This window comes from Chiloscyllium punctatum, chromosome 41 (assembly GCF_047496795.1).
Source record: "Chiloscyllium punctatum isolate Juve2018m chromosome 41, sChiPun1.3, whole genome shotgun sequence".
Taxonomy (NCBI): Eukaryota; Metazoa; Chordata; class Chondrichthyes; order Orectolobiformes; family Hemiscylliidae; genus Chiloscyllium; species Chiloscyllium punctatum.
The window spans coordinates 10,023,570-10,036,754 of NC_092779.1; the positions used below are offsets into that span (position 1 = coordinate 10,023,570).

The 13,185-nt window shown below is 40.1% G+C and overlaps 1 protein-coding gene across 5 annotated transcripts in view; it reads left to right on the top strand.

The window, feature by feature from the left end:
• The window catches only part of relch (RAB11 binding and LisH domain, coiled-coil and HEAT repeat containing), a 93,655-nt gene that overhangs the window by 54,186 nt on the left and 26,284 nt on the right, over positions 1–13,185 (top strand). For all 5 annotated transcript variants that reach the window (XR_011954994.1, XM_072560342.1, XM_072560343.1 and 2 more), the window contains 6 exons: positions 1,893–2,005; positions 4,164–4,254; positions 10,918–10,989; positions 11,082–11,222; positions 11,314–11,478; positions 12,802–12,949. Coding sequence is in view for 4 of the 5 variants with exons in the window: in XM_072560342.1 (XP_072416443.1) it covers positions 1,893–2,005; positions 4,164–4,254; positions 10,918–10,989; positions 11,082–11,222; positions 11,314–11,478; positions 12,802–12,949 (730 nt within the window). In the remaining variant the exon portion in view is untranslated. The remainder of the gene's footprint in view (positions 1–1,892; positions 2,006–4,163; positions 4,255–10,917; positions 10,990–11,081; positions 11,223–11,313; positions 11,479–12,801; positions 12,950–13,185) is intronic.

Below are 13,185 nucleotides of genomic sequence, written 5' to 3' on the forward strand. Positions count from 1 at the left end.
TGGGTGAGAGGATCATCTGAAGAGGAGAGGTTGAGTAATCTTGACCTGTATTGTCTGGAGTTTAAAAGAATGAGCAATGACCTAAATGAAATATATAAAATTCTTAGTTAGCTTGATAGGGTATACGCTGAAGGAAGGATTTCCCTGGCTGGGGAGATTCAAACTTAGGGTCTCAGTCTCTAAATGAGGTTCTGGTAAATACTTATTCTGATTCCCTCCACACATTTGGCTTGACTTGCTGAGTATTTCCAGCATTTTCTGTTTTTGCACCAAATAATGGGACCACTGTCTACTGCTGAATTAGAGAAATGTGTTCACTCAAACGGTCATAGATGTTGGGAATTCTGTACCTAAGAGAACTTGGAATGGTTAGCCTTGTGCATCTTTGTGACAAAGGTCAATAGTGTTTTTTTTAAAAGGGCAAGAGAAATGATATCAAACCAGAAAAGGCCCAAAGAACGAGAAAGTGGAGTCATAGAAGATGATCAGCAATGACCTTGTTGAAGGGCATATGGGTTAGTCCAGCTCCTGCTACTTATTTTTGTAAGTGGTAACAACTTATGTCAATTGTGATATTTGGAGATTAAAAGGGACTAAGGGATTGACAAAAACATGAGAAATAAGAACTGTAGTAGACCATTCAGCCTGTTGAGCTATTCTGCAATTCAGTACGATTGTGGCTGATTTTGGGTTGAACTCCAGTTTTCCAGCTGTTCCCCATTTCCATAAATTCCCTGAAAGGTGAAGAATCTGTCTGACCTATCCTTCAATGTGTTCAGCAATGGAACATTCACAATCCTTTGGATTAGAGAATTCTGAGGATTCACAAAATAATTTCTCCTCATTTTTGTCTTAAATAATAGGCCCCTTAGCTGACTGAGCTCCTCCCAACCATGTTTTAGGTTCCCAGGAGAAACAAACACTGAGTCTGCCTAATAAAGCCCCTTCAGAATTCCGCATTTCTTAATGAGATTGCCTCTTATTCTTTTAAACTCCAGAAACTATGACCCAATTTATTCACGATAGGACAGCCCTTTTTCCCACAGGGGAGCTCATCATAACTGGAGAAAGGTGCTTAAATTACAATGAGCGGGGAAAAGGAGTCTTCTAGCAGGCAAAGAAGATATTCTTGAATCTTGTCCAGAAATGTTGCAGCAACAGGTTGCTCAAGACTGCTGTGTATTTGACCTGGATGGACGTAGGCCCCTTTAGGAAATTAAATTGTTGTTTGGAAGGAAACATTTAGCACAAAAGTGGAAGCTGCATTTCTGAAGCAGCATTAGTATTGAAAGAAATATGGATGTTTTACCAAATATTCAGCAACAGAAATCTAGAGGTGTGGAAATGCATAGAAACAAAGCAACTTTTGTTGTATGATGAGTCACTCAAAGGCTAACAATTGGTTCTGTAATTTGGGAAAGCTCAGTGTAAAAGAATGAGAGAACGAATCTGCATTTGTCATGCCTTTCAGTGCCTCGGGGAGCCTGACGTTATTTTGCAGCCAGTCAAGTGATTTTGGAGTCTGGTCACAGTTATAAAGTAAGAAAGAAGGCACTGAAAAGAGAAGCTAACAAGTTCAGCATCTGAGGATTTGCAGAAGATTCAGCAAGCAGGAAAATAAATCACCCAGTAACAGGCTAATGATCACAACTTCATTGGCACTCTGAAAAAAGATCAGAAGAGTGAAGAGTTAAAAACAAAACACCAAGTCATGCTTCAGGATGAGAACTGCAAGAGTTCTGTTACTGATTATGAAACTCAGAACACTGGACCTAAATAACCTGTTGAGTGAAGAAATGTCAAAGTTTTTTTTGTAGATTTAAAAAAAAACAGCTGTATACAAATACAATATTGCATGTTATTTATCTGTTTCTTTTCCCTCCCTGACTTAGGAGCTAATTCCTCTAATCCTGTGTACAGCTTGCCTCCACCCTGAACCCAAGGAGAGGGATCAACTTCTCCACATTTTGTTCAACCTGATTAAACGTCCAGATGATGAGCAGAGGTAGGAGTTGCTGTGTATCTCAAACTCGTTTCTTAACAACAGTCACCACATTTCCTTGGCATGCACGTGCTCTCATTCCAATGCATAGCTGTTGTTCAGTATTGTTGACCAGACCAACATTGTGCCTAAAGAACCTCCTGAAGTATTCTTGCGTTGATCTGAAAAGCACATTAGTGTTTTATTAAGTACGTAAATAGAGACATAAGAAATAGGAGCAGGATTAGCCCTTCAACTCCTCCAGCCTACTTCACCATTTAATATGGTCATGACTGATCATTGAACTCAATATTCTAATCCTGTCTACCTCACATATCCCATAATGCCTTTAGCTGCAACCTTCTCCTTGAGAAAACACAATATTTTGGCCTCAGTCACTTTCTGTGCTACTGAATTCCCCAGGGTCACCACTCCAGGGGGAGGCACAGTAGCTCAATGGTTAGCACTGCTGCCTTATAGTGCCAGGGACCAGAGATCGATTCCAGCCTCAGCCGACTGTGTGGAATTTGCACATTCTCCCCGTGTCAGCATGGGTTTCCTCCACGTGCTCCAGTTTCCTCCCACAGTTCAAAAATGTGCAAGTTAAGTGAATTGGCTGTGCTAAGTTGCCCAGTGTTCAGTGATGTGTTGGCATTAGTTGGGGTAAATATAAGGTGGGGGAATGTGTCTGGGTGGGATATTTTTCGGAAGGTCAGTGTAGAGTTGTTGGGCCGAAGGGCCTGTTTCCACAATGTAGGGATTCTAATTCTAATTCCTTTGGTGAGGAAATTTCTAACTATGATTCATGGTTCTGGACTGTCCCCATCAACAGGGATATCCTTCCTGCCTCTAATCTGTTTAGTTCTGTTAGCACTTTAAGGATTTCTAAAAGATTATCCCTCATTTTCCTGAACTCCAGCGAATAAAATTCTAACCGACTCAATCTCTCTTCATATGTCCATCCAGAATTCAATGTGGTAAACTTTTGCTGCACTCCTTCTTTCATAAAAGCGTCCTTCCTCGGAAAAGGATAACAAAACTGCACTCGGTATTCTTGGTGTGGCCTCACTAATGCTCTGTATAATTCCAGTAAGACATCTTTGTTCCTCATCTCAAATCCTCTTGATATGAAGGCCAAAATACAGCTGCCTTTTTGCTAACTACTGTTGCACAAGGCACCCAGGCCTCATTGAACATTCCCATCTCTCAATTTACAGCCAATCAAATAATATTCTGCCTTCCTATTTTTGCTATCAGAGTAAATGACCTCCCATTTATCTACATTACACTGCATCTGCCATCCATTTGGTCCATCACTCGGCCTGTCCAAATCACACTGCAACATCTCTGCAAATTCCTGACAGCACATCCTCTAACGCTCTTCCACCGCTTGTCCTCTAACCTTTTTACAGCAATTATTCCCCACGTTTGCCCACCTTTTCTTGTAGAATATAAATTTTAAAAGACTAAGTTAAAAATAACACAATGCCAGGTTATAGTCCAACAGGTTTATTTGGAAGCACTCTAGTTTTTGGAGAGCCGCTCCTTCATCAGGTGGTTGTCACTATTACCTGAAGAAGGAGCGTCGCTCCGAAAGCTAGTGTGCTTCCAATTAAACCTGTTGGACTATAACCTGGTGTTGTGTGATTTTTAACTTTGTACACCCCAGTCCAACACCGGCATCTCCAAATCATGTTTAAAAGACTACTTTAATTTCAAAAACGTTAGGCCTTTCTTAACTGAAAGGAATAAACTAACATCTATGATCTCACGATAGGGTACTGGCTAAATAAATACCTTTAAATCAAATGAAATATAATTCACAAATTGAATTCAATAATCCAATTATAGTCATCAAGAATGAAGAGTTGTTTGTGGTGGAGGCACCTTGAACAAAATATTCCACCTGTAATAATGCTTACCCTGAAACTAAAGTCGATGGTTAACCTTGGTTTCTGATGTGACTCCCTTTTGTTCATTGCATAAACCATTCCTCAGTTCCTTTTCAGAAAATATCTTGCATCTGATCCAGCATTTTGGGGCACCCATGTATGTGAGATAGTGGACTTGCAAATAAAACGGAAAGGGACCTGAACTTGTTTCATCAAATGTGATGAATATTTTTCAGGATGCATAATCTCTACTTTAATAATCTAGAATTTTTCTTCCCCCTTCAATCCAGACAGATGATTTTAACAGGCTGTGTAGCATTTGCTCAGCACGTTGGACCAACTCGTGTTGAAGCTGAACTTTTACCACAGTGCTGGGAGCAGGTAAGTGCAACATTCTAACTTAAAATTCAGTCATTGCCTTCTGATTTGCTGCTTTTTCAAATATAACTTGAGCTTTAAAGTAATAAAAGTGACTTGGTGAAGACCGTAACTTGATTAAAGAATCTGTTTACAGACATGATATGGGTCCCATGCGGATATAAAATCTGGAGCATTAAGATGTTTGATTATTACTGCTCAGCAGGTAGTCATTGCAGAACTACCTGAGCCACTCAGTGCAAACAAGCATTTGAATGTTGGTTATGCAAATACCAGGGGAAAATTGAGATGTTGTAGTTAATGTTGCATAAGGACTATATGGAAGATATTCCTCACAAATATTTCATTGTCAGGGAATCAAATTTTTTAAACACATTTTGACACATCTATTGGTTTTGACACCATAGTAAAAAATCACCTATCAACTCTGCTTCCTGAAGACATTTGTGTAATTGGCTCCCTTTCTGCCATTGTAAACATCTCCTTTTGTTTTTCTCTTCTACTTTTAGAATTTTAGATATATTAGGTTCTCTTGTGAAATCCCTAACTTTCATGTGCCACTGTTGAGAAGTTCTGATTATTCCTTTTACATTTTAAAAACAACTCTGAAGTTTGTGTTCTGTGGAATTGACAACAATACCTTGTGTTACCCGGCCTGGAGTCGTGTCAGTTCAGCTTGATGAATTCTCTCTTCATCTATGCTTTCATGTCATGGATTATTCTGTCATTGATGTGCAAGGTACTTTGCCTGTGGTTATGAGAAACCACCTGAAAGATGAAGCCTAATGTAGATTTAACACAGTATGTCGTCAGGCCTTCCTTCACTCAGTGCAAAGTTATCTCATTGATAGAGATGGGAAAATTGGATTTTCTCCTAAGTGAAGCATTAATGAACTTGTTGCAAAATCTCATTAGTAAGCCTAATGACAAAGTGACACCTAAATAGGCTAGCAGAGTGGAACTGTATATTACCATGGTTCCTTCAGTTATATAAATGGTTTACAGTTTCCAAGAACACACAGAGGTGTTTCTCAGCCACTGCATTGGGTTTATGTAATTGAGGCTTTTCAAAGACTGCTTTTAGGTTCACAGCTGGAGGATATTAGATAAGTTGTACCACTGGTACTTTCAAAAGAATAGGACTCTGGAGAGAGATGTGATGGAATCAGGCAATAAGACCAATTTTGACACCTGGAGCATCTCTTACTCTTATACTTTTTACAAGTGACTGTAAGATTCTCGTGAGGCACTAGCAAAATGCAGTTGATGATGGCTATTGTCTGTTAAGTGCCTTGTTTATGTCGCATTAATACTCAGACTCCATTTTACCAAACTTGCCAAACAAGATTGAAGTAGAGAAACTCAACATGGAAACCAGAGCAAACGCCTGACAAATCCAGCTCACCACTTGATCCAAGCAATCTCCTGCTGGATAATGGGTACCAACATTTCAGTGCTCCCTGGACATTCGCCATACTCAGCCCATGTCCACAAACATGGCATCCAATATGTTCCAGCCTCTCAGAACCCACATGGCACATCTGTGATTCACTTAAGGGCAATTCTGCATTTTAATACTGCACCTCAGGCTGCATTGCCTGCTATCATTATCACGTTGCAAGCTCAGCCAAACATGCATAGAACGCATGATTGGACCAGGCTGCATCCCTAAAATGCTCCGTGTCATTGCATACTCTCACTCTGGACATTCCTGGAAGCTGTCAGCTTTCCTGCTTTGTTGCTTTACCATATAGAATGTAGAATTTTACAGTACAGAAGGAGGCCATTCAGCCAATCATGTCTGTAGCAGCTCCAGAAGTGCTGTCCAGTTAGTCTCATTCTCTAGCCCTATCTCCATAGCCTTGTAACTTCGTCACTTTCAAATATATATCCGACTCTCTTTTGAAACCTCATATAGCATCCGCCTTCACCACTCTCCCAGGCAGCACATTCCAAATTCCAGCAGCGCTCTGACAGGAAGACAGATTACTACCTCAATGGAATCCATTTAGGTAAAGGGGCAGTATAGAGAGATCTGGGTGTTCTTGTACACCAGTCAATGAAGGCAAGCATGCAGGTACAGCAGGTAGTGAAGAAGGCTAATAGCATGCTGGCCTTCATAACAAGAGGGATTGAGTATAGAAACAAAGCGGTGCTTCTGCAGCTGTACAGGGCCCTGGTGAGACCACACCTGGAGTATTGTGTGCAGTTCTGGTCTCCAAATTTGAGGAAAGACATTCTGGCCATTGAGGGAGTGCAGCGTAGGTTCACTAGGTCAATTCCTGGAATGGCGGGACTACCTTATGCTGAAAGACTGAAGCGACTGGGCTTGTATACCCTTGGGTTTAGAAGACTGAGAGGGGATCTGATTGAGACATATAAGATTATGAAAGGATTGGACACTCTGGCAGCAGGAAACATGTTTCCGCTGATGGGTGAGTGCCAAACCAGAGGACACAGCTTAAAAATACGGGGTAGACCATTTAGGACAGAGATGAGGAGAAACTTCTTCACCCAGAGAGTGGTGGCTGTGTGGAATGCTCTGCCCCAGAGGGCAGTGGAGGCCCAGTCTCTGGATTCATTTAAGAAAGAGTTGGATAGAGCTCTCAAAGATAGTGGAATCAAGGGTTATGCAGATAAAGCAGGAAGAGGATACTGATTAGGAATGGTCAGCCATGATCATATTGAATGGCAGTGCAGGCTCGAAGGGCTGAATGGCCTACTCCTGCACCTATTGTCTATTGTCTAAAGAAGTATCTCCTCATCTCACTCTTGGCTCTGTTGCTAACAGTGTTGAAATTGTGACCCCTTGTTACTGATTCACCAACTAGTGGAAGCAGAATATCATTCTTTACTATATCAAAATTGTTCATAATTTTGAACGGCTCAATAAGGTCACGTCTTAATCTTCTCCTCTGGTCCAGAGAGAATAAGCCCAATTTCTCTAATCTTCCCTTCTCTCTGAAATCCCTCATTCCTGGTATCATTCTAGTAAATCTCCTTTGAACTATTTCCAGGACTTAAAATCCTTCCTTAAATAAGGTGCAATGCAATCTTTTTCTAAATTTGTGGGATGTGGGTATTGCTAGCTGGTCACCGTTTATTGCCATCCCTAGTTGTCCTTGAGAAGATGGTGGTGAGCTGACCTCTTGAATCATGGCAGTCCACAATGCCATTAGGGAGGGAATTCCAGGATTTTGACTCAATGACAGTGAAGGAACAGCAATATATTTCCAAGTCAGGATGGCAAGTGGCTTAGAGGGGAAATTGAACGTGGTGGCGTTCCCAAGTATTTGCTGCCCTTGTCCTTCTAGATGGAAGTGGTTGTGGATTTGGAAGGTCTGTCTGAGGATCTTTGATGAATTTCTGTTCTTGCAGATGGTGCACACTACTGCTACTGAGCATCAGTGGTAGAGGGAGCTTGTGGATGTAGTGCCAATCAAGCGGGCTGCTTTATTCTGAATGGTGTCAAATGTTGTGAGTATTGTTGCAGCTACACCCATCCAGACAAGTGGGGAGTATTCCATCACTGTCCTGATTTGTGCCTTGTAGATGGTGGACAGGTTTTGGAGAGCAAGGAGGTGAGTTACTAGCTGCAGTATTCCTAGCCTCTGACATGTATTTATAGTCACTGTGTTTATTTGGTGAGTCCAGTTAAGTTTCTGGTCATTGGTAACCCCCAGGGTGTTAACAGTATAGTATTCAAGAGGCGGTGGTTAGATGGTTTCTTATTGGTGATGGTTATTGTTTGGCATTTGTGTGGCACAAGTGTTACTTGTCAGCCCAAGCCTGGGTATTTTTCAGATCTTGTTGCAAATGAATATGGATTGAGGAATCACGAATGGCATTGAACATTGTACAATCATCAGCAAACTTCCCCACTTCTGATCATTATGATGAAGACACTGTCATTAATGAAGCAGCTGAAGATGATTGGGCCAAGGACAATACCCTGAGGAACTCCAGCAGCGATATCCTGAAGCTGAGATGAGTGACCTCCAACAGCCACAACCATGTTTCTATGTGTCAAGTATGACTCCAATCAGCCCCCTTATGCCCATTGATTCTAGTCTTGTTAGGGCTTCTTGATGCCGCACTCCGTTGAACGTAGCCTGGATATCAAGGGCTGTTGCTCTCTCCTCACCTCTGGAATTCAGCTCTTTTGTCCACGTTTGATTTTTTATTGTTGTCGCATGTACCGAGAAATCAATATTAACATTTGAGAGGTCCATTTAAATGTCTGATAAAAGCAGGGAAGAAGCCATTCTTGAATCTGTTTTTATGTATATTCAAACTTTTATCTTTTCTACCTGACTTAAGATGGTGGAAGAGACTATAACTGGGGTGCGAGTGGTCTTTAATGATGTTGGTTGCTTTCCTGAGGCAGCGGGAAGTATAGGTGAGGTCAATGATACATGTAATCAATATATGAACCAAGGTTGAGGTCAGGAGCTGAGTAATCTAAACTGGGCATCGCTGAGGAGGTGGTTTTTGATGACGCCTTCCATCACTTTACTGATGATCAAAAGTAGACTGACTGACTGACTGACAGGACGGTAATTGGCTGGATTGGACTTGTCCTGTACTTAAAAGGCAGGACATATCTGGGCAATTTTCCACGTTATCGGGTAGATGCAAGAATTGTAACTGTATTAGTTGCTAGACTGTTGTCAAGGTCTGTGGCCTTTGCAGTATCCAATGTGACTGTTCAACTGTTTCTTGAGATCATGAAGAGTGAATCAAATTGGCTGAAGACTGATATGTGCTGGGGAACGACTGGAGGAGGCTGGGATGGATCATCCACTCAGCATTCTGACTGAAGATCACTGCAAGCCTGCTGTCATCTGAGATGGTAACAGCAAAGTATGGTCTTTAAGGAGAGGTATCAAGTGGAAAATTATTGATGGCGTGTCTAAATTTTGTGTAGGTACTGTTTATAATTTCTATAAATAGTGGTTTGCTAGTTGGGATGTTCCATTGCATTTTCATGTTTGTTCCTCATCTGGAGGATTGCTTAACTCGTACTTTAAGGAGAATAAGGGAGTTCCCCTTATTTGAAGCAAGTAAAGGAGACCCTTGGATTAGCCACTCATTTTGGTGACACATTGCATAAACTTGAGAGTGAGAAAAATTATTTTTGAATGAGCTTTATTTCAGTTATGTTCACTAATCATTTCAGTACTTCTGACATCTTAAGTAGCCTTAAGTAGTTGATAGAAAAGCATTATCTGAACTCCAGACACTGATGCATGAACTACAGCTGACACAGTTTTTTAACTTAAATTCTACTCAATTTATTCTCAATTGGCAATAACCTTTCACGCAAAAATATGCTGCATTTTATGGTAGTGAGCTGGTTGCACCTACTCGGTGCTGCAGTGGTAGGTGCAGACAGCACAGTACTTGACTTCACAATCTGAATTGTGAACCTGATTTCTTCTGGTTGGGAGAGATCCCTTTCATCTAAAGCAAAACCAATGTCCTAAGGATATTAGCAAATGTTTAGAAATGGCTGTGCCCTTGGCTTCACTGCAAAACATTTATGACTGAGTCCCATATTTGTACGTTATTTCAGATTCCTTCTAGCAAACTTGTGATGTTAACCTAGAAATAAAAATGTAAAGCATTTCACACATTGTTTAGTAGTTAGATTTTATTTAATTCATGCATGAAATGTGAGCATTGCTGAAACATTTTATTGCCCATTTCTTATTGTGCTACAGCGATGATCGTGAACGAGAATAACTGCAGTCCATGTGTTGTAGATACTCTCTCCCTCAGTCATTTGAAGAGGGTGCTGTGCAGCACTGTTGAAGGAATAGTAACATACTTAGTCAGTGTGGTATATAGCTTGAAGTGGTAGTGTTCTTTTGTGCGGCCCCTGGTTTGTACAGCTTGTGGGTTCAGGAGGTGCTGTTGAAGTAATCTTCATGATTTGCTGCATTTGATGATGTAGATGGTCCATACTGCAGCTGTGATGTCAGTGGTGGTGAGTTATGAATAATAGGTGGCGTGCCACTCAAACAGACTGCTCTGTCATCAACTTGTGTTGAGAAATTCTCAGTAACAGTGAGCTCATGAGAAGATCGGCAAGGTTTACATTGATGTCAGTAAGTAATGAACAATTAAAATAGCCAACAGCACCAGGGCTAATCCTTGGTATTTTCAAGCTTTTAGCTTCAGTAAGTCTCTTGTGATAGCTGTGCCTATTTGATCATTGCATAGCTGGTGTTTGGATTTTTCATTGGTTGTCATGTTATCTTGCAAATGGCCCTACCAGTGTTGGCAGGTCCTTATCTAGACAAAACTTGGATCCAGACTTCAGCAGAAGGCAGCATTTGAACTCCAATATTTCATTGTGTGTCAGTGTGTTGAAGAATTAAGCCAACCGGTTAAAAGACAAATGGCAAGATAAATACTTTATTTGGTTATGCCTACTTACTCTGCATGGGAATGACCTGCAAACACAATTTTACAGCGTCAGTGGAAATGCTTGTGAATTGAATGGCCTTCGGTTTCCTGTTGTCTATCTGTATATCTGTTGTTGATCATTCTGATTTGAATTTGATCTGAGGTATTTGTCTTCATGGAGAATGAGGAAATTGATGAGTCTTTTATTCATGTCACAGTATTATTTCTTCCCTGCACCCCACCCCCCCCACCCAGATTAATCACAAATATCCCGAACGAAGATTACTGGTGGCTGAAGCCTGTGGAGCCCTTGCACCTTACTTGCCTGTAAGAAGCATTTAACTCTTTTTTTTTTCTGTTTTAAAATGACCCAATAACCATAGTGATTACTGTGCTAACTTGATTGCTCCCACTTCCAGAAAGAGATTCGCAGTTCACTGGTGCTCTCAATGCTGCAGCAGATGTTGACGGAGGATAAGGCAGATCTTGTGCGAGAGGCAGTCATTAAAAGCCTTGGTATTATTATGGCTTACATTGATGATCCTGACAAATATTTGCAGGTATAGCACTGTTACAGATCAAAATCTTCATGGAAGTTCCCACATTTTACTGTTCCTCTATAAAACCTTGTTTTCTCTTCCCCAACCACAGGGTTTTGAATTGCAGATGTCTGCCTTAAATGACCCTTCAGAAAGGGTAATTAATGCTACACATCAAGTTTTCCTGCCAGCTTTTGCAGCATGGACCACAGAGCTGGGTAAACTCCAGTCCCATCTCATTCCAACACTTCTAAGCAACATTGAAAAAATACTCAGGGTAGGTTAAAAAAAATGCCATTTTAAAACTTGATGCAAATCCAGTTAATTGATTGTTATTGAACAGAAGTGCTTATTTATGATTGCAATCCATTGCTACTTCAGTGTTAAAATTCTCATCTTTCCCTTTTTATCCTCCATGTCCTACCTCCTCCTATCTCAATATTCTACCCAGCCCCATACTTGCATGAGAATTCCACCATTTGTTCAGTTTGAGCCCCTTGACTATTCTCACATCTAATGGATCCACAATTGGCAATCATGTCTTCAGCTTCTTGGGTCCAAGTTCTAGAATCCCCCTTCAAAACATTTTTGTATCCTTACCCCGCTCTGCTTCTTTAAGATGTTTTCTTAAAACTTGCCTATTTGAACAAATTTTAACTGTCAGACCAGGTTACTTTTCAGGTAATACTCAATTTCAGATCTTGTTTGACAATAACCTTGAGACAGTTTAGGTATTATATAAATTCACACCGTTATTCTTTTTCCTTTTAAAATATTTGTTGAAATTCTTAAATGTCTGTTTTTATATTTTTGTCTAGCTTTCTTTCTGACTCTTTTTTTTTGTCATTAATCTTTTGACCATTTCTTAAAGTGTGATGCTATCTTAAACATTTCTAGTTAACTATAGATGTTGCATCCACCCTTGGAGTTTTGCTTCCTGTTTGAATGTGTATTCTTGAATATCCCTTTAAGTGTCTGTCATGGCATCTCTGACTGTTCCTTTAAACTAATTTACCAATTCACTTTAGCCAGCTTTGCTTTCCTCCCCTCAATTGTCTTTATTTGTCCTTTATTTCCTCTCCCTCAAACGGAATGTGAAATGCAGCATGTCATTTTTATCACTTTTAGGGCAGCCATTGCTGAGAGAGTTCATTAATTGTACCTCATTGCACAATACCAGATCTAGTATAGCCAACTCTCTCTTCTAATAAACTAACCTGAAAACTATATCTTTTTTACATAAAGTATGTAAAATCTCTCACTTTTGACTTGTAAGTACTTTTCACAGATATCTACAGGTAAAAAATACACCTACTGGATGTAACCTGATTTGTATTCCATTCAGAAATGGAAAATTTGAAAAGTGAAATATGTTAATATTTACTTTGCTTTAGTTTAAAAAAAATTTAATTTGATCTGGAAGACAATCTTCAAAGTGATTATGAATGCTGCAGAATTTTAAAAATAATGTATATTGATATTTGGCTTTGTGTGGATCATATAGTAAATTTGCTTTTTAAAATAGGTATTACTGATACAAATCTGAGGCCTAATTTATTTCTAAACCCTATTCTGTTCACTATTCTGTTTCTGCATATAGGATGGAGAGCATGGACTTGATGATCATAAGCTCCACCTATATCTTTCAGCCATGCAATCGCTGATTCCACCACTCTTTGCACTGGTCCTGAAAAATGCTCCTTTCGCAAGCAAAGCAAAGCTTCAAGGAGAGGTGCCACAGATAGAGGGTATTGCATTGTACAGTGATTTGCTTGTGCACATTGTTTATGAAAAATGCCCCAAGTGCGGTTTTGGTGAGGCACCTTTCGTAATTGCAAGTATTTAGAGTGTCCTATATTCCAGTGTACATTCAGTGCAAATTATTGCTTCATGTCATGCACTCATGAAATTTAGTGGGAAAAAAAATCTAGGGTTTGATACTTAGTGTAAGAATTACCTTTGTCATTCAGCTCAATATGATTCT